The sequence below is a fragment of the Gopherus evgoodei genome, chromosome 3 (assembly GCF_007399415.2).
Source record: "Gopherus evgoodei ecotype Sinaloan lineage chromosome 3, rGopEvg1_v1.p, whole genome shotgun sequence".
NCBI classification, from domain to species: domain Eukaryota; kingdom Metazoa; phylum Chordata; order Testudines; family Testudinidae; genus Gopherus; species Gopherus evgoodei.
In genome coordinates this window covers 123122987-123149651 of record NC_044324.1, presented here as the reverse complement: position 1 = coordinate 123149651, position 26665 = coordinate 123122987, and the positions used below count along the sequence as shown (strand labels likewise).

General features: G+C 40.1%; 1 protein-coding gene across 1 annotated transcript in view; it reads right to left on the bottom strand.

The window, feature by feature from the left end:
* The window catches only part of SASH1 (SAM and SH3 domain containing 1), a 178009-nt gene that overhangs the window by 126206 nt on the left and 25138 nt on the right, over window positions 1-26665 (bottom strand). The window contains 1 exon segment of the mRNA XM_030556531.1: window positions 17558-17686. Coding sequence (XP_030412391.1) covers window positions 17558-17686 — 129 coding nt within the window.

Genomic DNA, 26665 nt, shown 5'->3' with positions numbered 1-26665 from the left:
GTCCTTATGAATTATAGAGTTGACTAGAGACTTGTGGCAGAAACATATATTCTGCTTTAAGATATTCTATTTCCTTATATTCTTTGCTACACGAAGGAGAAGAGTAAATCTCTGTGTACACGCATTTCTTTTATAGTCTCCAAAATACCACTTGAAAACAGATTGGGGCAGATCCCTTGTTTGTGGCATGGAACAAATACTTTTTTTGACGAAGAACAGCACTTTCAGGAAAAAAAGTAAGAAGGCAGATTTCAGTGGCACACATCATGGAGTAAGGTACTACCCAATATGAGCAAAGTGATAGAATCAGAACTTAATGTATTGACTAAAAAATGACAAATACATTTTCAAGGAGAAAGAATGGGGTTTTCACCTGCCAAATTCAAGGTTCTGTTTCCAAAGCAGTAACAGTGCAGAAGAAGGCAGCTCCTTGATCTGTTTTGCGTTACTTTAAATTATGGCAGATTTGGTTTCTTAAATTTTCTATTTTTCAGCATTTATAATTTCAGTGGGAGTGAAGAATATAGGATTAGAGGAAACGAAAATTGACTGGTCACATTTTTTTCCCTAACCAGTTTCATTTCAAGTTCATCATGCATTAGCAACATGCAGAAATATTTGCACTGTACACATTATAGGGAAGTAAGTGAAAGCTTTACATGGAAATTAAAAAAAATACAGAAAAAACATTTGTGTTAACAGGTTTTGTAAAACTTAGACAAAAACAAAATCTATTTTTAATCCTCTACTACATTTAAAATAAGATGACTGGCAGTAATGTTGCAAGTTGGGTTGACCTCCTGTTTCCTTACAATATCCTAAGCAAGCAATAATGTTCAAGATGACATATGGTAACTCATCTGACTAAACTCATGGAAGTGACTGCAGCAGAAATCGATAAGCAGTGACAACAAGTGGCATTATGAATAAAACAAAGCCTTTGTTTTAATAATGGTAACCATATTTAATAAAGAGGACGGAAAAGGTTTTCAAGTGGTAAGTCTTCACTGAATCAATCCACGGTTTATAATTAATTTTGAATAAATCATTTAAAGTAGGTGCAACCTCAGTGCTGAGGTGAGTAAATTCTGCCTCATCTCTCTGCAAGGACATATGTAAATGTCAGGGATTCTCTGCACATATGTTTGTGGTCAATATTACAAAGACTGGTCTCATACCATAACATCACAATAGAATGTGATATTTAAAAAGTCTTTATTTAGAGAATTTAGAGAATTATTTATCTGCAACTATTTTAAAGACTAAGGAAACGTAATATAACTTCTCAGTTTTCAATTTTATATATATGTAAGTATCTTGCCTTATTTCTGCCAACTGTGCTATTTGTATACTTGACTCTGTTGCTACATCAAAAAAGGAAAAAGTGGAAGGAGACACTGTTGTCTAGTTCCATTATCAAGGAAGAAAGGCCCGGAAGCCAGTGTCATTCATTACGTGTGCAGAGGCTAAGTTTCATATAAGACAATCTAGAAAAATAAACGTCGCTCCATCTACACCACTAGGGAAATAGCAATAAAGAAAAATAAGATCAATGTCCAGTGTCTTTTGTAAATCTGAGGAGGCGGAAGGAGGGACCTGTGATTATAACATGTAGTTAAGGAAAGAACACCCCACTCCCCAATTCCTGATGGGCTTCTAACCATATCATATTGCAGTAGTACTGAAAAGCGGAGTACGGCCGCAAAGAACAAGAAACAATCTCAACTTCTCACAAATAGTGTGGTGTTTGAGATACCAAGGCAAGCACATAAGTAGTGCTGCCCATATCTATTGCTGAATGGGGTGATGGTGCCTCCTCGGAAGCGGTATCACGTGCCTGTGTCAGTGAGAGGCTGCAGAACCTGCTATGGGAGAATTTAGTGCAGCAGTAGGTATGCTCTGCATCACATGAAGGAACTCTATTGAGACCAGGTTGTGGCTGGGAGCAAGGCAAGACCTGGTACCTCACACCCAGGCGTATAAAGTTAATCCAATGTTCTCTTTCTACTCAAATGATCAAGTAATCTATCAGTGAGAAATGCTGACACACATATACGGTCCATGTTGTTCCTTCCACCTTCTTTTTAGCTCCCGACTTCAATAAACCCAATTAGAATCACAATCAATATAACTAATCCTGCTTAAGGCATTCAAAATTCTTGGATCTGAGAGAAGGGGTGCAGAAAATACTGAAGTGTTTATATTTGAAGAAACATCTACTCTGTGAAAAACATCTTTCAGAAGGATTCTCCATCCTTATCCAAACAGCTTTAGAATCCCAGACAACACGTTGGCAGGGTGATTAACCAGTCTAGAAACACAGGTCCTGGCCTTGCAACCCTTACTTATATGAGCTATCCTTATGTAAATAGTACCTTCAAAACTAACCGGATTATTCACTTAGGAAGTGTTGCAGTATGGCTATTATATTTGTAGTTGTATCAATAGACACAGTTGGGGCTCAGTGTCAGTCACGGAGGTTGCAGAAGTCATGGATCCCATGACTTTCCATGACCTCCATGACTTCTGCGGTGGCCAATGTGGCTGAACCCAGGGCCACCCAAGCAGCTGGCTTCAGGGCAAGCTGCCCAGGTGGCCCCAGGGACAGCCATACCAGCCACTGCTGGAGCAGCCCCAGGGACAGCCACACCAGCTGCTGCTTGGGTGGCCCCCGGCAGTGGTCCCCAGGCAGCTGGCCAGAGCAGCCATGGTCCCCTGGCCCCCAGCAACTGGCCCCGAGCAACATCTCCCCCCCCCGCCCCAGCAACGGTCTCTCCCCCCTCCCCAAGAATTAGTCACAGGTATTTTTAGTAACAGGTTACAGGCCGTGTTTATTGCCTGTGACTTGTCCATGACTTTTACTAAAAATACCTGTGACTAAATCATAGCCTTAGGCATAGTCACTGGAGTGATTGGGTATTAATCCTGATCCATGGCGAGCAACTGAAGCCAGAAAATTACGTTAATGCTCTCAACAAGACTGGTAATGTGTCTGGTACCACACATTTGTTACAGATGTCAGACTCCACTGAAAACTCAACAGGCTCTGGTAGTCAATATATTCTTTGCTTCTAGCAGATCAATTTTATTAAAAAGAACTATTAAAAGGTGCATTCTTTTATTGCCTGGCACACAGAGCAGTGTTATTGTCCTTCAGAGTCCCCCTCCCCCTCCAAACACACACCAATTCTATTTTCCATAACAACTCCAGGTGGCTGAAGGACAGTATTAAGACAGGGGTTGGTAACCTACGGTACGCGTGCCAAAGTCGGCACGGGAGCAGATTTTTAATGGCACGCTGCTGCCTGCCAGGGTCCTGGATGCCAGCTCTGCTCAGCCCACTGCCGAACCCAGCGGGCTGGGCAGGGCCGGCGGCCAGGACCCCGGCAGGCATCAGCGTGCCATTAAAAATCCTGCCTGGCCCAGCCTGCTCTTCTCTGCCCCCTGCCCACCACTCTCTCCTGTGCGGGCAGAAGCTTGGTCCTGCTGCTGCTGCAGGGCAGCCTCCACCAGCAGCCAAGCTCCCTCCTCCGCCGCCTCTTTCCCCAGTGTGCTGGGTTCCTGCCCCTCCTCTTCTCCCTCCCTGCCATGGAACAGCTGATGGCCCCGGAGAGGGAGAGGAGCGGAGCCAGAACCGCAGATGTGCAGATGCAGAGTGCTCGGTGCTCTGGAAAAGAGGCGTGGATGGGTCTTGGGGAAGGAGGGTGGAATAAGGGCATATCCCCTCCAGCCCCATGCCGTGAGCTGCTCAGGGCAAGGAGCATCCCCATGACTCCAGCCTCCTGCCCTGACCCCTGCACTCCCTCACACACATCCAGCCCCCTGCCCTGACCCCTGCACCCCCCACGACCTCAGCCCTGACTCTGGCACCCCCACACATACCCAGCTCCCCCACACTCCATGCCCTGACTCCTGCAACCCTCACATGCCTCCAGCCCTCTGCCTGACTCCTGTACCCTCCTCACACACTCCCACCCCCCTGCTCTAACTCCTGCACCCCCCCAACATACCCAGCCTCCCCACCCCGACTCTTGCACTCCCCACATTCCCACCCTGAGCACCAGACGGTCCTGCACCTCCCCTCCCCCATTCCCACCCCTCACACCAAATGGGAGCTGCCCAGGTAAGCGCTCCACACCCAAACCTCCTGCCCCAACTCTGAGCCCCCTCCCTCATTCTAGCTCCTGGCCAGACCCTACACCCCAACCCCCAGCCTGCTCCTTTACCCCTAGCCCTCCCCCAGCTCAGTGCAGAGAGAGGAAGAGAATGGGCTAAAACCAGGGAGAAGGTAGGTACCCACTCTATGTGGGCTAGGCCAGGACTGTGGCTGGCAGGAGCTGGCAGATGGAACTCCCTACCAGTCGTGGGCTAAGCCCCCTCCCCCCACCAGTCCGCTGTCACGGCCGCCGGCCCTGCTCAGCCCGCTGCCAACCTAGGTGAATGGAACCCCAGGCCAGCAGTGGGCTGAGCGGGCCATTGGCATAAGATCAGCATTTTAAATGAAGCTTCTTAAACATTTTTAAAACCTTGTTTACTTTACATATGACAATAGTTTAGTTATATAATATATAGACTTATAGAGAGAGACCTAAAAAACATTAAAATGTATTAAATTAAATTAAAGTGAATAAATGAAGACTCAGCACATCACTTCTGAAAGGTTGCCGACCCCTGATTTAAGACATTCCATCTGCTTTCCATGCTTCCTCTGGTATTGCTGCTAGCTGTTAAGTTAAAGGTACCATTTCCCTCAGGTTAAAAAGGTGAGAAGTTGGGACTTGTCCTGTGTTATTCCATTACGTGGCTTTCGTGTGTGTGAATAATACAAGTTTCTATGTGCTATGGGGTTTGCATTTTGATGGTTAAAATTCTACAGGCTTCCAATATTGCCTAAAGCATGGCCACCGTAGAATACATGTTCATTTGGAAAATGACATGGACTATACCATCAAGTTTTTAAGTTTTAGTCACTGGACTGCCCTTTCCTTCCACCCCCCAGAAAATGAAGCTGATAACTTTCATGACATCCCTCAGGTGACAAGATCATATTATTAGGGAGGGGAAACAAAGAAGTCCAGCTGCGTGTATAAACATTAATCACTAGGCCTCAGGTCTTTCTTCGCAAACTGCTGTGATCTCAGAAAATACTATATTCTTATCCTGAAGTCCACTAGAGGGTGAAAAAGGACTGTGATATTTCAATAAAAAAGTAAAGTGGGTGTAAAAATATCTATAGATGAAGGATCTTCCATGGACAAATGCTAGCCTGCTAAATGCAGCTTTGTGTATCCAAACACATGCAATTATGTGTATAGAGTTTAAAAAATTGTAACAATCTTTCATACAGATTATATCTTAAAAACAGGGCTCTCCAACAGCTGACACTAACTAAAAGGATCACTCTTTGAAACATCCAGAAAGAGTTTAGAGGTATATATAAGAGCAAAGATAATCATAAACTACACTTCAATGTCAGCAATATGACACCAAATTTCAGCAAATCTGCCTTAAATGAGCCATTTATCTGGGGAGCTAGAGCGAAACAGCCAATCCATCCTGAACTAACTTATCCAGAGAGCGGGTTGAAATGTCCTTCCCTAGCCATGTTGCTTTTACTGTCAATAAAGGTGAGACTAGGTCAATATTTAACAATTTTGCCTTCAGGTTTTCCTGAAAGATCAAAGATGGTCTAAATTCTTCTACTTCTGCCATGTCTATACTAGCCAGGAAAGGCAAACTTCATTCTCACCATTTAGCAAGAATTGTACAATGTGCTACCATGTTCTTCCTACTCCATGTAGGAGGGACATAAATGTGAAAGTTGTTTCCTATTGAACTTGTATGTGCCTCACTCCTCCCCGATACACACAAACTATTGGCACAATGCTTATCTCCTGGGAATTTACCATCAATCCTAAATTTTAGGTACCTTACACTCAAATAAGATGTTTTTGCTTCCCAGCCATACTTGAGGTAGTCAACCAAAAAAAAAAAGGAAGAGACTTTAGATTTATAAATACATAAAAGATAAACAATCCTAGGGGTCTGGGTAACCTGCCACTGTTTAAAATAATGTGCATCATATTATAAAAATACTACTACTACTAACAGCCCTTTATATTCAGGAAGCTTTTTACAGTTTCACAGAATTCTTCCTAGCTTTTAAATCAATAGTCACATACATAGTCAAGAAAATAAGACAAAATTTAAATATCTGCCATTCTAAGAAGCTAGTCTCAAGATCTGGATGTTTTAAGTATCTTGTTTCTGAACTTCAGGACCTCCCAGGTTACTAAAACTGTCTTTGGTGAAATAGGAGTTGACCTTTCATTTACAAGCTGCCTGATAGCAAACTCTTGGATTAAAATTGCCTCTAACAGAGGCAGTTAATTCATACCTGGTCAGTGAACAGGACAGAGACCAGGTTCCATTACTGGCTCTGCCACTAATCTTTTTGTTATCTTGGGCAAGTCCCTTCACTTCTCCATTCCAGTATTTCCTTTCTCACTCTTTGTTTTGTCTATTCAAGCATGTCAGATCTTTGCGGGGCAAAGACGGTCCCTTCCTATATATTTGTTAAGTGGTATAATGAGGACTTCGCTTGCCCTCACAACAAATCAGCCAGAGACCACTTCTGAGTGCAGTCACCAGTGCTTTTTGTTTTTAGTGTCAGCTCCCACCACCTTCTACTTACAGTCTGCTCCAAACCAGCAACCTGGGGGACAGCTAGCTTCTCCAGCCAGCAGGGACACACAGCCTCTGACTCCTCCCTCTCCCATTCTCTTCTTCTCCCTCCCAGCCTTATATAGCCCCCTCCCCCACTAAAGAGGCCCACAGATGCTTCTCTTCTAGCAATTTGGCATGGCCTACTCTGCCAGCCCCAATTAATACTTCTTAATTGGAGCTGGGCTAACAGGGGCCTGGCTCAGGACCTCCTGACCAGCACCCCATTGTTACAAGTGCCTAATAGAAAGAGGCTCTGATCTTTGACTATGGCCTCTGGGCATTACAATAATACAAAAAATTAACGAAGTAGCTATACTAAAAAAGACTCCCCCCTTGAGTCCTCTCAGGTGTTCAGAGAGTAGATGGTGGGTGTGGTAAATACTTGGAATGAGAGAGTATTGTTGGGTGATGGTGCTTTTGACAGGTTCAAATATCCACCTTGGCTAATCCCATTTCTCTTTTATAAGAGCATATGAAGAAAGTAAAATAAATCAGAGTGATGTCATATTAATTGGCTTTATTTAATTGCTTTCCTATTTGATTATTCTTTAATTTTATTGTATTTTAAGTTACTGGGAAGCACCCTGAGCAACTCGGCTCAAGGTGCTTATAAAAATAAAAAACGATTATTATGCAGCAAACGTTGCTATGTCTCCAGATTCCAGTCTTTCCATGGCCACCAGAACAGATTAAAAAGACCATAATGTGACTTTACTGTTCTGTTGCACTGTAGCGGGGACCACAAAACTATCTGTCACGGGACACAAGAGAAATCCTCCTCTTTTCTATTGACTGTATCAACAGATTCTATGATGGAGCCCAACCTTTTATGAATCCACTCCAGGTGCCTTTGGATTCCTCATTCTGCTCCCACACTTCCAGGAGATGAGGCCTTTCCCTTCAACATTCCTCAGCTCCTGTTGTGCTGGAACACTCAAAACAGCTGAAGAATTCTGGCAAACCCTCCAACAGCAGCCTACAAAAGACAGACTAGGAAAATGCGAGCATGAAGTTCCCAAGAACACACACACGCCTCACAGTTCACACACGCATCCTTCTCCCCATCCTCTCTTTTTCCTTCCTTTTTGAACAGACTAGAGCTCAGTGACGACAGTAGTGAGCTCATAGAAACCCAAAGAATCTGTAGTAATACTTCATCTTAACCAACAAATTAATAACATTCTGATAAGCAAAAGTATTTAATACAAGTCACTTGCATAATATTTCTCCTCTTCAAAACCACTGAACTTGTGATTCATATTCTATTACTACACCATATCATTCTGAAACAATGGTGGCTTCCCAGGATTCCTTTGATATTGGTCCAATAGGAAGGGAAGATAGTAGTGTTAATGCAGATTGTGGTATTTCTCCTCTTTATTCATTTAAAATTATTTTAAAGAATGTACACAGCAAGCTTTGGTATTAAACTGGGGTAACCACAAACAAGCCATCTGTAGTGGCTTGTAGGTCAAGTATGACTAGAGAATTAAATGTACACACTATCACCTGTCACTCAAAAGTCATAACCAAACTGATCCACAGACAAATACCGAATGTAGCTCAGCTGTCCTCCTCCTCTCTAACTCTGGCAGACAACTCTCATCGCAGAACCACAGTACCTTCACAGAGTAAATTTCTAAGTCCATCCCCTTCATAAGCGCAGGTAATTCCCTAGAGTTATTCTGAAACACTAAATGTAGTCATATTCCAAATTCTATTCCTAGCTCCGACTCACTGGCCTTGGACAAGATAATTAACTCTTGTAGCCAAATTCTGTTCTTCATGACACCGGTTTAAATCCAGACTAACTCCTTTGTTTGTAACCTAGTTGCTCTGAATTTAAAATTGTGTAACTATTGTGCTACAGTGCTGAAAACTGTGGCTACACTAGGGAGATTTCCATGGATACAGCTTCACCAGTAGTTGAAATCCAAGAGCAGATGAGGCCTTAATTTACCCATCTGTTCAAACAAACAAAAAAATCCCACCACATACACACACACACACCAGGGACAATGGCACTTAAGTTACCAGCCATAAAGGGTGTGATGAAAGTTAATTAATATGTTTGCAAAGTGCTTTGAAGATAGAAAATGCTGTACAAAGATTAAATAAAAATATTTTGATAGCTTTCTTGTAGGCTAGCAACTGAATGCTCTAATTACATGGCCTTCAATCATTTTGGTATGGTTGATAACATGAAACATATGAACTTAATAAGGTGGACTTCCAATGCTCAAATTCTTTTTTGCCCCTCATTTACCTGACTTTGCAGTGGCTCTCACATGCTGTACAGCTTTAAGCTAGCTTTTCTCTCAAGGTCTGCTGTGAAGCAGGACTGTATCAGCTCAGATACTATGGTGCGGGAGGGGAAACATGAGCACATATACAAGCAGAGACAGACAGACAGACAGCTGACTGAAAGTTTTATCACTCAGAAAAAAGTTCTTCCACTTATTGTTTTCTTATCCCCTTAGTTTGTCTTGGACAAAGGTCCTCTAATTTGATTGTTCTTCTCTTTGATTTCTTATTCCTGCTTTATCTAATTCTTTGGTTTAACTCCCCATACAGACCTAAACCAACTGATTACAGTTGCTATCTCTTCAGGGAATTCTGCAACAACAGGTACCAGACAGGTTTAAAGTGACTATTATTAAGCGTTTTTAATGGGAGTCTCTCACATTCCAAGTGTTGCTGCTGCGATTTACCATTGGGAAAGAATTTATTCTAAATTAGTTTCTAATCCCCATCCATTTTGTCTGTCATGACCAGCAATACTGGAAGTTCTATCAATTAATCCTTTTGCTAACGTGATAAAATTCAGTCGTTTTGCAAAGTATTGCCAGTTCATATTCACATATATGTATATAATATATAATGTCATTAATTCCATAACGCAGTTTACTTTAATAACCAGAAATTAAGAGGTAACTACCAGCCACAGTAATCTCACATTGCTTTGCTTCCTTATGTAAGATGCAATACCTATTATAGTATAAATAATAGAGGAGCAGGGATCTTAGCTGATATTCATTTTATTATCTTAGGGAACGCAGAGATTGCATGACGACTCTGGTTACTGATCACTCTCTCCAAACTAACTTCTATCTCCCTCAAATCACAAACTACCTTGTTTGATATGGAACTTTGTGTGTGTGCTTCAGACGACATTGCCAAAAACAGAGGATTTACACAAGGCTGATAAAAGATCAAAGACGTGTAACTGTGCAACATCAGAACCTCTCTCTCAAATAAGAGAAGGGACAGAGCAAAAAATGAACCAATCCCCTTGAGTTCACAGATGGAAGTCTTTCTCCCTCTGGGCAGCTTTATTGGGGGTACAAATCTGCTGGAGGGGGAGGACACGCCAGAACATATCCAGATGTTCACAAATATTCACAATGTGGTCCTAATTTGCTTCAGAACACACTCTCGATTAGGATCCATACATTTCTTGGGTGACCCACAAGGCTGATACTGGTGCTACAGCTACAGATTTTTAGTACTGTCCTGGACATTTATCTCAAACATCATCTTTATGATTCCTCAAGGATCAGAGGCTTGCTAATTTATTCAAAAGCTCAGGAAAAACAGAAGCAAGTGCATGACTGGGCTGACTTTCTGAATCTCTATTGTAGGTCAGATTCAGCATATGTGGATACACTGACTGAAGTGTTTGAGCAACAATTCCTGGGGTGAAACATGGAGTCTGCTAGCACAGTTGTATTTAACTTTAAAAAAAAAAAACAACACAAAAAACCCCCACATTGTTACAAAGGAAGGGAACAGCATGGAAGTGCTGGCGAGGGATTACATTTTCCTAGGAGATTCCTTTCTTTGTTTTAGCACCTCCTTCACAGACCAGATTCTGATACTCTTCCTCTAGTATAGCAGCACTCTGTTCAACTAAGATATCAGACTTGGCCCAAACTGAATACAATACCATTAAAGAAATCTCAGATACTGAACCATAAAATGTAAATTTTAAGTAAATACTGGCTGCCATTTTATTAGACCCTACTCTTTCATGTAGCCACTTTATAAATGCCACCACTGTATCTAGCAAGTCATCGGTACTAACCTATCTTTTCCTGCAGCTGGGGCCACCTACTCACAAGCGGTAGCTATCTGAAAAACACTGGTACATTGCACAGTGTTCTGAGATGCTAATGAATAACTCCACAGCATTCTGGAAGCTCTCTCCCTCTCTCTGTGGCGCCTGCTTACACTTGCTATCTTTCTCAGATTAGTGTCAATCGGATTGGCATTTTGGAATTCTTCTAATCATATGCAAAGAGAAATAAACACAGCTGCATACCACAAAAAGTGTGCTTGTTTTAGGTTTGAATGGTTATTTTAAAGAGATCTTCCTGTCTGCTTGTTTATTTTGTTGTTGTTTTTTGTTTTTACAAAAAGTGGCTTTACGCCCTGTAATGAAATTTACCTACCAATTTCACATTGAGTAACATTATAGCTTCCTTTTTTGGGGTGGGGCGGTGTATCTTCTACAATGAGAGAGGAAAAAACCATAGAAAGAATTGAAGTCACTCAAAGTTTTTTCTCTGTCCAATCCTCAGGTTCTGATTAAATTAGATCACAGAGCTAATAAAAATCCAGTTTGCTGGTGTCAGCAGACATGCAGCCTTTCTAGGACCAAGCAGCACAGTGAGAACAAATTCAATTTATTTTGGTTCAAAGTAAAAGTCCTCCTGAATTTAAAAAAAGACAAGAAAATCACTGCAAGATTGAAACTTGAAGACAAACAGGCCTACATGTCTAGATGGATTCTATTACCATAATTACTAAATAATCTGATAAATGTGAGCTACCTATTTTATAACACATATTAAACAAAACCGGGGGGGGGGGGGCAGGGAGGGAAGAGATCTGAGTAAAGTGGAATTAAGACTGTAAGTACCTACCAGTCACTAAAGAGAACCATCCCTTTTGAAAATGTGGGGTTGTCAAAAAAAAAAAAAAAAAAAAAAAAAAAAAAAAGCAAATACCAGAAAGCCTTGAAATGCCAAACTGAGGTTACACTTAACCCCCCTGCAAATATAAATGTATGGAACTGTGCAGTTAAAGTCCCCGAAATAACCATTACTCCACATCTGCTAACTTTTCAGCCTGTACAGCCATCTCATTTTGCCTGTAAAATAAACGTGTTTTGCTCAAGGGGGTTTAATAGGATTCTAAGAATTTATCAGGTGTGGTGCTAGCATAGAGAAAGTGCAGGTGTTTTTACCACCCTTTTATCTTAGGCTCTGATTCAGCACGGTTCTTACATACACGCCTTGCTTTATTCCCGTGCTTAAAGTCAGGCAAGTGCTTAATGTTGAATCAGGGCCCAAGAGCAGTCAGATGACAATGCTTGGCTCCCTGTCTCTACTACAACTTCTATTGTTCCTCCTACTGGTGAAGAAAAATGCTCATGAATTTTACTAGTGTACATAAAGCCTAAGACGTTGTGTGCCTGAGGCTGCCAATATATTAAATCCACATTACATCCATCATACACAGGCACAAACCATTTTTAACTACTATGGAGAAAAGAAATTCTTTAGAAGTTCAGGTGTTCCACTTCTTCTGCTTCATATGTGTGTCTCTGACTAATGAGGCTTGTAAACTCTCCACAACTATGAAGGTTTTATCTGTGTGTTCTGTATGGAGTTAGTCTTCTGTTCTCTACATTTTTTTAAACAAACCCAAATGTTGTTTATATTTTGTGGAGCCCAGTGAAGGCAACAAGACAAAACAAAATAGTGAATCCTGTTCCAGTGAGACGAAGGCATCCCAACAGCACTAACCAAAGAAAAAAGATAAAAACCACATGAAGATAATACTGAATTTGCAGAGAAGAGATTACCAGTTTTGTGGTAGGAAACAACCATCAACTTTAGGAGACACTGAATTTAATACATGTGAACAGCAGAAAGAAACAGAATTGGGAATAATGCAGTAGGCACTTTAACACGCACAGTTCCCTCAACACATCAATTGTGGCCTCCAACATGCATGGCTATTCTAATCTGGGTCTCTCTTGTGCAAAGACTAGCTCAATTAACCTCATCAACAACCGGTATGGTATTTCTGTGATATGGCCAAACAGTCACTAGAGAGTGGATGACCTCATTTCCCATGTGATCTAAATACATCTCTCCAGAGGTGAAAGGCTAATGAATTGACCTATTTGTGCCATCTTCCCCCACTTTTCCTTGCTGCACACAGAATTTGTGAACAAATAATTGGTACCCCAGCACCTTTCAGAACTATGCACATAGTCACAGTGGCATCCAAAGATTACATACACTAAGTGTGCTGGTGGCAAGAAAAGGTTTTGTTTTTGTTTTGTGTTCATTTGCATTTTCTGACATTATACATGTGTGTGTGTATATAAATACTCACTCTTTAGGAACATAAGGGATTAGGAGGGTGGATTTACAATGTATATATTAAAAGATACTGGATGGTCTCTTCTTTCCATATGAAAATATTTATAAGATATTATTAAAAAGGAAAAACAAAGTGACATATCTCTGTTCCTTATTTATTGCTTCTCATTGACGTCCATCTTTAATTTGAGCGGCTTACAAATCCAAACATTTTTATCATTTGCCAGTGACAAACACAAACTCAATCTGAATCTCAAGCTGTATTTTCTTTGCCTTACAGATCATCAGCCACAATAGAGATCCTGGAATCAGAACTTGGCTGGTGATTGTCAGTGATGGATGAGACAACACAATGCAGTATGCTCTTTCACAGCTATATCATTTCTGCGGTGCCCTGTTGACAGCACTACAAACTTGTTTATGCCAGGAAACTGAGCAGATACATCTTCAAAGACTCACAGGAAGCAGATATGAGCAGTAACAAGGTGCCATTTTCACAGAGTCACTTTTCTGGCCATTTTAACAGATGTCCAGTTGAATATTACCCGTGATCCATCCCTTTTAGGCTTGAAAAGCCACTATCTATTCTGACTGCAGTTCTCCCCAGCCAAGGAAACACATGGTGTGCAGGAACAGGCCAAATGTTTGCAATCTGAAAATTTACCAATGAAAATGTTTGCAAATGTGGCTAACTCCCTTGCTGTTCACAAACACTAACGCCCCCAAACCCAGCATATTCACCATTATAAAACCAAAGGCAAAAATCCAAATGAAAATACAGTTATTGTGCTTAGGGACCAATTAAAAGTCTTGATAACATTACAGTTTGGAATCATAATCCTTGTTCATAGAACTCTGCTTTCCATCCATCTGCAGCCACCATCCATCTGCTGCCCCCGCTCTGTTGATGCAAGATATACTGTTCTCCAGAACAATTTCACTGAGTGTGTTTTGTTTCAACCTGGAGCAGGACACCCAGACCAAAATGGACATGGTCTGATAGGCATGGTTTGAGCTGATTACAGAGCAAAATTTAGAACTAAGATATCAAAACTTTCTCCCCAGAAAATTAAAACTCTCAGTATCTAGGGCAGCACCAGTAAAGAGTCCATCCTTTTGAATTTCTTCCCTTCAGTGACTGGACTCCAAAGGACAATGACTTTCATCTGAACAAGTCACGAAGATCTATATATAACTAACAAAACTGTGCCAATCACTGCCATCTTCATTTACCTGTATGTTTGATCTCCATCCTCACCCTTTATCTTTTAGATGCAAGATCACTGCGACAGATTATCTGCATTTATAAAACACCCAGCACAGTGAGGTCCCAGTCCTGATAAGAGCCTTTGGGTGCTTCTGGAACATACATTATTAACAAGATCTTACATTAAGCTTGGCCTACACAGGTTATGACATGTGCAACCCCCTACTTAATAATAATACCTTTTGTAGTACAGAAGCAGGCTAAAACAGCCCTAAAAGAAAATTCAACAGCAAGCTGTGGTTAAAATCGCAGCCAAAAATGAATGGGACAATATTTCTCCTATTTTCTGGGTGGTCCTCAAACCGCTATCATCTGCTCTTCAATTTAAATCAACTCCCAGTGAAAGCAGAGTTGTAGATAGTAATATTAATCTATTAAATCAACAACGTATTACTGATGACAGGTCCATCACCTGCTCCTCTTGTACCTTCCAAGTAAAGTTTGCAATAACAAAATTTTTGCTGCTGTCAGCACTGCTGGGACAACATAGCTGTGGAAGAGTGCATCATCAATAGAAAGGCTAGCTGATATCCCAAACATTTTATCATTGTACTGAGAATGGATGTAACAACATTAATTTGATTTTCAACCACAAGGCTCTCTCTACCTAGCTCGTACGGCTGGCAGTTCAAAAAAATTATCTTTTTGATTTAGAAACTGAGCACATTTGATGCAAAAGCCACTGAAAAAATATACGCCAAGATGCCATTTTCACACAGCCACGGTGAAATCACTCACAGATCTGACTTGCATTAGCTCATATCTTTTTAACCCACCACGAAGTTCTGCATCTTTGATGTGAGCTAATTAAGCTCATATGGCTTTCCCGACTGCATTCTGTAGCTCTGGAATGAAGAGAGTCAAATTAGGCCCATCTGTCTAAATGGAAGGGAGTTCTCTCCAGTTGTAACGCATGCTTCGTTACCCAGCACAGAAGCTGCCTTCCAAAATTCCTGAGCGCCAGGAAGGAGATTTTATAACTGCCAAAGCTTATCTGGAATAGTCACTATATACAGTTTGGAAGACAGCATGGTATCTCGGGATTAGATTGAACCACTAAACTGTTCCAGTCACTTATTCATGCAGAAGACTCAGCTGTCTGCACACTGTGGAATGTTCCATACGGAACCCCCTGCAATAGAGTTGCATGCAAAACTTAAACATTCAAAACTACAGCATGAAAGCTTTTTCTTCACAGTGTTTAATTTGTTACACTATGGTAATCCTACTAAAAATGAAATATTGTTTCCATTTAAAAATATAAATCAAGAAGGATTAACTAATTTTCAATTGAGCACAGGAGATTATTTTCTTACAGCCTGATTCTGAAGCTCTTCCATTTGCACAACTCCCACTGAAGTCAATGAAGAGTTTTTTATGTCCAGGGCTGCTGGACTCAAAGAAAGAAAGCAGCCATGTGGTCCATCTGATAAACCACAACTGCTGCAGCAATAGAAAGTCACTAATTGCTCCCAGAGTCATTTGGCCGTGTATGCTACGGATCAGGTGGGGGGGGGGCGAGGCGAGTAAGGGAAAGATGGGAGTATTCTGCTTCTCTATGCTATTAAAACAGTAAATCCATGAATCAAAAAGTCTACAAACCAAATTGAGGAGGCTCACAAGCCTCCTCTGCATGTTACACCTTTCACAATATTGGATGTATCTGAAGTGGTGAATGGAGGAGGAGAAGTGCCTGCAGTGAAAGTACAGGAGTGAGAGTCAAGTGACCGAGTCTATTCTTGGCTTTTCCACAGACTTGTGAATCAATAGGCAAGTCATCTGTGCCTCACTTTACTTGTATAAACTAGGGATGCTCCACCTCATAGTTGTTCTGTTTGAAAGGCCCTTTGAGATCTCTGGGTAGATGGCACTACAGAGGTGTAAAGTATTAATGTGACAGCATATACTCCTATGTCTTTGATATGTACTATAACACGTCACAGCTCTTATGAACTAGCAGTGATTGCCTTCACTGTTCATGGTATGCAAGCTCTGTGTTTTTGCTAACTACTTTGGTTTATTGCTTCCTACATTTAGTACTCAAACATTATCATCATGACAAAATTAAAAAAGCCAAGGTCCAAGGTTAGGAAATATTACTGAAGTAATCCCAACATTCTGTGAAATTTTAAGACCTGAACATGTTTCTATACATTACAAGGATTCTTACTGATACTCTGAAAACTAATACAAAATTTTATAATGAAAAAAGTATTGCAAGTAATAATATTTAGTGTACATCCTACATAGATATTTGTTCAGCAATCAGGCTAACTAATGTAAACAAAAGAAAAGAGTATCAGAGGGGTAGCCGTGTTAGTCTGGATCTGTAAAAGTAGCAAGAGTCCTGTGGCATCTTACAGACTAACAGACGTATTTGAGCATGAGCTTTCCTACGAAAGCATGCATCCAACCAAGTGGGTATTCACGCACGAAAGCTCATGCTCCAATATGTCTGTTAGTCTATAAGGTGCCACAGGACTCTTTGGTGCTTTTAAAAGAAAAGAGGAAACAATTAGCAATTGCCAAACAATGAAATAATTTCACTTAAGATTTTAAAATGGGCTCTTTTAAGAAAAAGATTTTCTTTAAAAAAAAAAAAGACTGACTACTGTGATCCATGCCTACATCCGTTTCAGCTAGTGTGGAAATATATGCTTCTGAGGAGTCAGACTAACTTCTCTGGGATGTTAGCGTATCCTAATGCAGGATCAGTATCTGTGTACAGACTGCTTCAGTTTGGGAGACCTGAATAAAAGACAACATTTTACAGTTGTGAGGAGCTACGTTTTAAAATTATATAATATGAGGATTATGAACAAAGGTATATTTCCTAATAACCATATTGGAAACATCCTTGATCAAAGAAATAACTAATTTCTCTCATATTGAAGCAAACATTTTCTTCCATCTCTGTCAACTTCTGTAAGGAAATTTGGGTAAGCAAAAAGATACAATAAGCTAACACAATCTGCAACCTAATGAATCATATCAGTAGACCAACCTCAGTATTTCCCACAAAAATAATTAAGACCATCAGCTTGGAAGTGTTATTCTGTGGGCACACGTGTGCCCTCAGCCCTATTTCCATGAGCTGGAATGCTGAGTATTTCATCCGTAGTGTATGCAAGAAAGGCCTAAGATGGAAAGTTGTAGCTGCTCCACTTACCATATCAAAGTCTTGAGAAACCCGCCGTTTGCGCAGCTCCTCCATCCTCTCACACACATCAGTAAAACAGGTGTTATAGTAATCTGCATACTGTTGTGCCAGGTCATCGATGTTACCCAGTGACCCGTCCTAGGGAGAAGAGACAATGAAATAAAACAAAAGCTTCATCAAAGTTAAAAAAAACCTCAGATTTTACAAGTAACCATGGTGATTACACATGAAATGGAATTATCAGGCCACCTTATTAATGTAAAATTTACTGAAATTGTCATTGCCCAGGGCTGTGGCTTGCTTCTTTAGCGTGAGTGTTTTCTATTATATTACTGATGTGGAACTGACGAAAGCTGATGTCATGGAAGCTAAGGGGCATCCCTATGGCATCACATTCATGCCTGAAGCCCCCTTTCATGGATTCCCAATTCCCTTTGTTGGAATATCCCATATCCAGCAGGGATTTCCTTACAGTTTCTCTCCTGGGCAATGGAGGTTGCTGCACCTTCTCTGAAGGCCACTCCTGCTCCCTCAGCAAGGTTGCAACCAGAAAAGCAACTGGTGACCACAGGGAGTAGGTGTTCACGTACTGTGAGGAGGGGGACATGCAAGTGTCTAGGTACATACAGACGACAGCAACATATGGCAGGGAAATAATGAGGCCCAAGAAACTACCCCCAGTCTGTTCCTTGCTGCACGAGGCACTCCAACACACATCCAAGCTCACTTGGGTGACCTAGGCACTTAGCCACTCATCCCACCACCAGCCTTCAGCCCAACCCAGCTGTCCCACTTCCTTCACTGCATATACCATTATTTGTGGGGAGTGGCTCTGTTGTCTCTGACAACAGTAAACAACACTTCTTCAAACATCATACTCTTCACTTACAAGCACAATGAGCAGGACTGCAAATTGTCCCAGTAGAACCATCACATTTCTGCCATAAGGACACTGCTAGGTGATCACTGTTATCAGACTTTGTGTGTAAGAAAGGGACAGAGCACAGCCTACACGCCCATTCTCCTTAAAACATTTTTTAACTTCTGCTATGAAAATCAATAAATCTGGAAATACCAATCTAGTGTTAATTCACAAGAGATTTCAGAGAGGAGTCCTGCTGCCTCGCTCTGACACAATTTCATCAATACTACATCTCTAGGATGAGATGAAATTAAAATTCTAAATTATCAGAGATTGGAGTTTTTCATAGCCACAAAGCATCAGTTTATTATAAAAATGATAATTGCTTTTCTTTATGCTGTGAAAAACATATCTGGAAAATATGAAAGACTGGAAAAACAGCAAAGTTCCTCTCAGGGGTAAAAACAGAAGGAAGAACTATGTTTTATGTGATACTAAAATACAGGGTCTAATATTGAGTGGGAGGTGAATTTGTTAAGAGTACAGAGCATTTTACTGGTGTCTTAATTGATAAGCATAAGAATTCAGGTTGAAAATCTGGAGTCAATAATATTAATAGATTAATATATACACCTAACATTAATATAAGTTGTTTTACAGAAAGTGGATCTAAAATTTCTTTACTAAAGTAAAAGTATTACTCTGAGTTCTGAAGGGCAAAATTTGCAATTAAATCAGGTGCCCTAATCAATATTTAAGCAACTAATACCAGCCCAATATCCAGAGATGCTGATTTGGGTGCCTAACTTTAGCCATCCAACTTTGCTCAAAGTCACAAAGAGAAGCCAGTATCAGAAGCAGAAACAGAATACAGGTATCTTGATTCCTAAATGCCCTATCCACTGGCCAAGACTGTCATTCCAATGGGACAGGTTAGCAAGGTTCCTCTAGGTTATTTATTTGCCCATTAAAACCAAGACAGGTTTGGAACTAGGCTGCATTGTTGAAATGAAATATAGAACCCATTTCAAACTCAAAACATGTTTGTATCATGAATGTAAAGGGGAGGAAAACCAAGCAGTTGTTTTGTAGCAATGAACATAAAACTGACAGAATAAATACAGTATGCCACATGCATTGGTTTATAAGCTAGGATAGGTTTAATTTTATCTGTTTTTACACTATAGTAATGTGTACTATTGCACAGATCCTTACAAATGGAACATATGATTTTGAATGTTGTGAATATTCTTTGTGCATGCAGGAGGAGCAAAAGAGAATACTTTTCATGTTCTGAATTAATAAAAACAGATTTGCAATCATCTCAATGTAATTTTGCTATCTGAGTTCTATTAAAATGTCTCTATTGCATTTTCCATGCTTCTAAAATGTTTATTATTTAGGTAAAAATGTCTACATAGTTCTTAAATATCTGTACTGTGACTTTTATATATTTTAAAAATGTTTGTTTCTTGACTGTTTGGATACAAAAATTATCAAGAAAATCTTTTAAATAATTATATAAAAAAGTAGCAATGCAGATGTTTAAATAACAGAGAAAGCAAGATTATAGCAAGAAGGCCTACATTCATGAGCCACATCTTGCAATAACCACAGAAATTTAAAGACCCATTTAGCTGTCCAGTCCATCTTCTTGCCCAGGAAGAAAAGGCAGGACCTTATATTTCGAGATCAGATTATCCAGGTGGTCAATGCACATAGTCTAATTTCACTCCAAGTGAAAAAATATCATACCTAGGATTCTAAAACACAGGATCTACTTACACTAGTACTTTTCCATATACTAAACTCTGAAAGTTTCCCTGAAAGTTTTGTAATTTTCATGTTACAATAACATGAAGCTATGTTATTAGGCAAGCTATTGTACGGGTGCCGAAGGCGATACGCGAGCTAGTTTTCAGTGGCATTCGCGTTGCCCAGGTCCTGGCCACCAGTCCGAGGGGCTTTACATTTTAAAAACCTTATTTATTTTATATACAACAATTGTTTAGTTATATATTATAGACTATAGAAAGAGACCTTCTAAAAATGTTAAAATGTATGACTGGCATGCAAAACCTTAAATTAGAGTGAGTAAAGGAAGACTCGGCACACCACTTCTGAAAGGATGCCAACCTCTGCAATAAACACAAAGTAGTGTACGCATCCAACAAAATCTCCTATATGCCACTTGTTGAAGCAGTCACATCAGCACTTGGAATAACTCTGTATAACTCCCATCCACCATACTACTCAACTTGCCAAGGCCCAAACATGGGACTTTCTGCGATAAAGGACAAAAATTATTCATGCAGGAAAAGTTAAATGCTGAGAGATTCACTCCCTTAGCATCAGTAACTTTCTATAACCTTAGTTTCAGGATTCTTTATTTCTGGTGAATAATTTTCAACAACAGAAGTAGGGGGACACCACATTTGTATGGAATATAGGTAACTGTGATTAAAATGAGAGGATGCCAGCCGTACCCATCCTCTTCTGGAGCAGCAGCCATGCTGACTGGCTAACAGTTAGACTGCACAAGCATGCATTGGAAGGTTTTTCTTCCAGTTGTTTCATACACTTAGTCACTTTGGAACAAGTTGTATGAGAAAACTCTAGCCTCCACCTGGGCTGCAAGCTCAATACATGTGCTTGTGTAACCAGATATTCCTTTCAGCATTGTCAGATCCCTGATTGAGTCTACCCGCGTGATCCTACGCACACAAAGAGCCACCCTTTGTAGGTTCAGGCATGCAATTATGGTTGCTAGTTCTACACTGCAGGGTAGTAAATGGAAACTTAACAGAACCATAGGCAAAACAGATTTGCCTGTTTACTTGTCACATGCATGTTGCATTCTTGCTGATAGTTTACACTAGTTTCAAATGGGGAAAGGGCAATTTGAAAGCTGATTTTTTTCTGTGGAAGGATTAACACATTTATCAGCTCTGGATGTTACAGGTAAACTCTAGCCTGGAGTTTCTTGCCTTGTACAACTGGTTTCTATTCATTTCCTGGCATGCTTGGAGTACCTAAGAGTTGAGGGGCAAGCTGAAAACAATTACGCGGATGAGCAACGAGGAGGAATTACTTTGTAAAATTAAAATTTACAATATTATGTTTCTCTCTAATCAGAATCTTAGATCTATCCAAACTATGTGTATTTAACAGACACAAAGTTATAAAGTAGAGAAGTGATTTTTTTTTTAAAATCAGTGAATCTGAAATTGCCAAATGTACTAAATCCAAATTTAATACTTGAAAGTTTGCTAAGCTATAAAAAGGAATATGGCTTTAACACAAGCTAAATTACAATTAAACAAGCTATATGGAACAGACTTACTCTAGGACCCCACCCATACAACTTCCCAGGAGAAGTTCATGCAATATTACCAGCACAAGATTTTTATTTAAATAGCATCAATGTACACTAATGGTCCTGTACAACAGGTGAAGCATGTCAAACAAAGAATTACAAGTATTCAGTATACACTTTCTGCAATAGAAGGGCAGTAGAAGCTTTTTTAAAGGAAGCAGGGCACGTTGTCTTATATTAATAAAGTTGGTTTCAAGCTTGGAGGTCTGTGGTTATGTCTTCACTGAAGAGTTAACTCATCTATCCTTGAGTTAACTCCTCCCAAGTTAGCCTACCAAGGGTGAGAGCGGCCACTCTGACAAATGACACTCAAGCAGCACAGAGTGACTGGATTACCGTACAGAGTGACTGCATTAGCAATGGATGAGTTAGGCCAAAGCTTTGATTTAGCACCAGGGGCTGCTCGAGGGATTTTGCCGCCCCAACCGCAGCAGGCAGGCTGCCTCCAGCGGTTTGCCTGCCGAGTGTCTGCTGGTCCCACGGTTTGCCTGCAGGAGGTTCGCTGAAGCTGCGGGACCAGTGGACCCTCCGCAGGCAAGCCGCCAGAGGCAGCCTGCATGCCACCCTTGTGGCACCGGCAGAGTGTCCCCCTTGACTTGCCGCCCCAGGCACACTGGGGCCTGGAGCCGCCCTTGTTTAGCACACACTCCTGATATGCCAGCTAATTTGAGTTAAAAGCAACACCACATTCGAGTTCAGGTTTCCAGGTGTGGACAGGACTTGGGTTTGAACAACATAGGAAGTATAATGTGAGTTAACTCTGCAATGAAGAAGACAAGCCCTGTGTGAAAGACAGCATGAAGTTGAAAGTGGATGGAGGAAACAAAGCAGGCTCTCAGAAGAGAAGCACTGGTAGATTACAGAGCCTGGGAAAGGTGTTGGAACATTATAGCACTGGAACAACTCCTATTGACTTAACAGACCAGGAGATTGCTGACTTTTCCAGTAGCATAGGACACCATGACCAGACATGGGGATAGAGTTCTGCTCATGTAATCTCAAATTCAGACAGATTATACCCTCCACATTCATGCACTTAAATTCCAGAGAGTTTCCAGGAATTTGGGAAGGAAGATGTTCATCAAATAATTTTTATCCAACACTGGGAGTATTTATTTTACTATTTTTGGGATGGGGCAGCTGGAGAGTATCTCTGTTGTATAAGAAGAAACACAGCTGTATAAATCAATACAGGCCAAAGACAGCAAACATTTCACACTCAGCAGCTCCCACTCATGTTACAGGTTACACAAATATTGACAAAATTCTGCAAAGGATTATACATTTGTTTTATGTTAGTTCAAGTTTTTTTCCACGGATGTAAGTTAAATACATACAATTAGCTCTACTGAACACCTTGATCTTTTAAGTGCTATTAAAAATCATGATGAAAATGGAGAGAGAAAATGCCTTTTTCATTGTTACTATTGATAGTATTCATTTTAGGCATCTCCAAATCATAGGTAGTACTAACCAGAAGATAACCTGTTTGAGCTCCTCTATGTTGCTTGGCTACTCAGTACATTATACTTAACTATTCCATATAATAATAATTATATGCTTTGCATTTGTATTGTGTCTTCCTTCCAAAGTGCTTTATAAATATTAAACTAAAGACTCACCACTCAGCCTGTCAGATAGGTGACTTCTAGTCACCATTTTCTAGATGAAAAAGCCAAGGAAATTGTCCAAGACAAGATTTTTTTAAAACTCCTACTGTTAACAGCATGATTATAAATCACTACATTTAAAGGATATTTAAAACCAAATTTACTTTTTGTTAAAGCAAGCATGCTGTTTATCTTTTTTATTGTATTCAGCTAGTACAGTGAATCTACTCTGATCAGTTTTACCTTTAATCACAGTTGTTTTCATTTTCTGACTTTTAGGTACTTGCACTAGGCTGTCGGTTTCAGTTTCCAGCACGTCAGTGGAATGCTTAAAATTTAAAAGAAGTCATAGAAATAAACAAATCCTGAAAGCATTTTTCATATTAATTTGCGTAGCCCTCTTTTCCTTCTACACAAACTTATATTTTGGGCCTGATCTACAGCGCTATTAACCATTTCTGAAAAGCCACTTTCATTCATTTAGTGGGCACCAAATAGCATGAAGACAGGTAATATTGAAAAAAAAGCACATGTAAATTTACATTTACTATATATTGCAAAGCACCTTCATCTTATTACAAATATGCCCTATACTTGAAATATGTAGGTTCTACATTTAAAATACCACAGGTAATTACAACAAAAAGATAAGAGCTTTCAAAACAGCATTGTTTAAAACATACAAATTCTCCAGTAGCCCACTGAAATGCACTTCCTTAAATTTCTTGGGCTAATTATCACTAGCATTTTAATAACAAAACAGAACCATGCACCCAATGAGCTCTAGCTTTTATGTTCCAAACTAGATAGATAACCGAATCCCTACCACAAAAAATGATTAGCACCAATATTGCTACTATTGTCATGCAAACTGCCACGTTCCAGCTATATAATCCTATTGCCACATATTCTTCCCAAAGGAAGAAATTAATATGAAGCATGACAACAGATTGATTGATATTTTCCCCCAAAGTACTTTGCTCAATTCTCAGGTAAAGAGGTTATAAAATATACTTCATAAACAAATTCTACCTCAGATCATCGCTGGTTGTTATGCAAAAGAGTAAATAATCCAATACTATTAAGGGGCAGAAACTAAAATGAATATTTAATTAAAAAATAATTATTGAAAACAGCAGTTGTCCAATATTTCCATTCTATGGTTATCCAATGTGTATCAATATTTCCATCCTTTGATGCACATGCATAACAGTTTTTGGCAACACACAACTTTAGTGATACACTACCATGGAATTCCCAGTGAATTTGCTGATATGTATTTGAATACCAAAAAGTATCTGCCAGGTTTCATGCTGACGGAGTGACTACAAAGGGATATTGTAATGATTTGATGCTTACTATTAAATTAAGGTTAATCAGTCACTGAACCTCAGTTGGTTTAATATGTTGGCAGCTTCCTTTGTACTGGATTTTTAGCAGCATAAGGAACAATGTTTTGTCAGATACCTCAGATGATGGGGGAGAGGCAACAGTCACAGAAAGAATATAAATGAATATATGTTACACAGCTAGGACCAATAAAGTTATAACCCAATCCTGAAAGGGGAATCTAAGCAGAAGGACTCTTGAATTCAATGGAACCCTAGTAGGGGATAAATTCCACCTGCATAATGACCTTGCAGAATTAGGGTCACAGGGGAAAAGTGGTAATTTGAGTCTACACTCTGCTATTGTGCTTATTTATGATCCTTATGTGTTTATGTATGAGGGATTTTTATAGATGTGTCTCTACTTACATACACATATGCAGGTTGCCACCAGTTCAGCTTTTACCCGGACTGTCTGGTTTTTGGCTTCTGTGTCCAGCACGTAGGTTTGTCAGGTGCTCTGTTTCTAAAGGGAAAGTCTGGTTGAAAAGGGGACCTAGCAGAGGCCTGACCAGCACAGAATAGAGCTGAAGAATGACTTCTCGTGTCTTGCTCACAATACACCTGTTAATGCATCCCAGAATCATGTTTGCTTTTTTTGCAACAGCATCACACTGTTGACTCATATTTAGCTTGTGGTCCACAATAACCTCTAGATCCCTTTCTGCCATACTCCTTCCTAGACAGTCTCTTCCCGTTTTGTATGTGTGAAACTGATTTTTCCTTCCTAAGTGGAGCACTTTGCATTTGTCTTTGTTAAACTTCACCCTGTTTACCTCAGACCATTTCTCCAATTTGTTCAGATCATTTTGAATTATGACCCTGTCCTCCAAAGCAGTTGCAATCCCTCCCAGTTTGGTATCATCTGCAAACTTAATAAGCGTACTTTCTATGCCAATATCTAAGTCGTTGATGAAGATATTGAACAGAGCCGATCCCAAAACAGACCCCTGCGGAACTCCACTTGTTATACCTTTCCAGCAGGATTGGGAACCATTAATAACTATTCTCTGAATACGGTTATCCAGCCAGTTATGCACCGACCTTATAGTAGCCCCATCTAAATTGTATTTGCCTAGTTTACCTATAAGAATATAATGCGGGACCGTATCAAATGCCTTACTAAAGTCTAGGTATACCACATCCACCGCTTCTCCCTAATCCACAAGACTCGTTATCCTATCAAAGAAAGCTATCAGATTGGTTTGACATGATTTGTTCTTTACAAAACCATGCTGGCTATTCTCTATCACCTTACCACCTTCCAAGTGTTTGCAGATGATTTCCTTAATTACTTGCTCCATTATCTTCCCTGGCACAGAAGTTAAACTAACTGGTCTGTAGTTTCCTGGGTTGTTTTTATTTCCTTTTTTTTTTTATAGAAGGGCACTATATTTGCCCTTTTCCAGTCTTCTGGAATCTTTCCAGTCTCCCATGATTTTCCAAAGATAATAGCTAGAGGCTCAGATACCTCCTCTATTAGCTCCATGAGTATTCTAGAATGCATTTCATCAGGCTCTGGTGACTTGCAGGCATTTAACTTTTCTAAGTGATTTTTAACTTATTCTTTTTTTATTTTATCTTCTAAACCTACCCCCTTCCCATTAGCATTCACTGTGTTAGGCATTCCTTCAGATTTCTCAGTAAAGACCGAAACAAAGAAGTCATTAAGCATCTCTGCCATTTCCAAGTTTCCTGTTACTGTTTGTCCCTCCTCACTGAGCAGTGGGTCTACCCTGTCCTTGGTCTTCCTCTTGCTTTTAACGTATTGATAAAAAGTCTTCTTGCTTCCCTTTATTCCTGTAGCTAGTTTGAATTCATTCTGTGCCTTTACCTTTCTAATCTTGCCCCTGTATTCCTGTGTTGTTTGCCTATATTCAT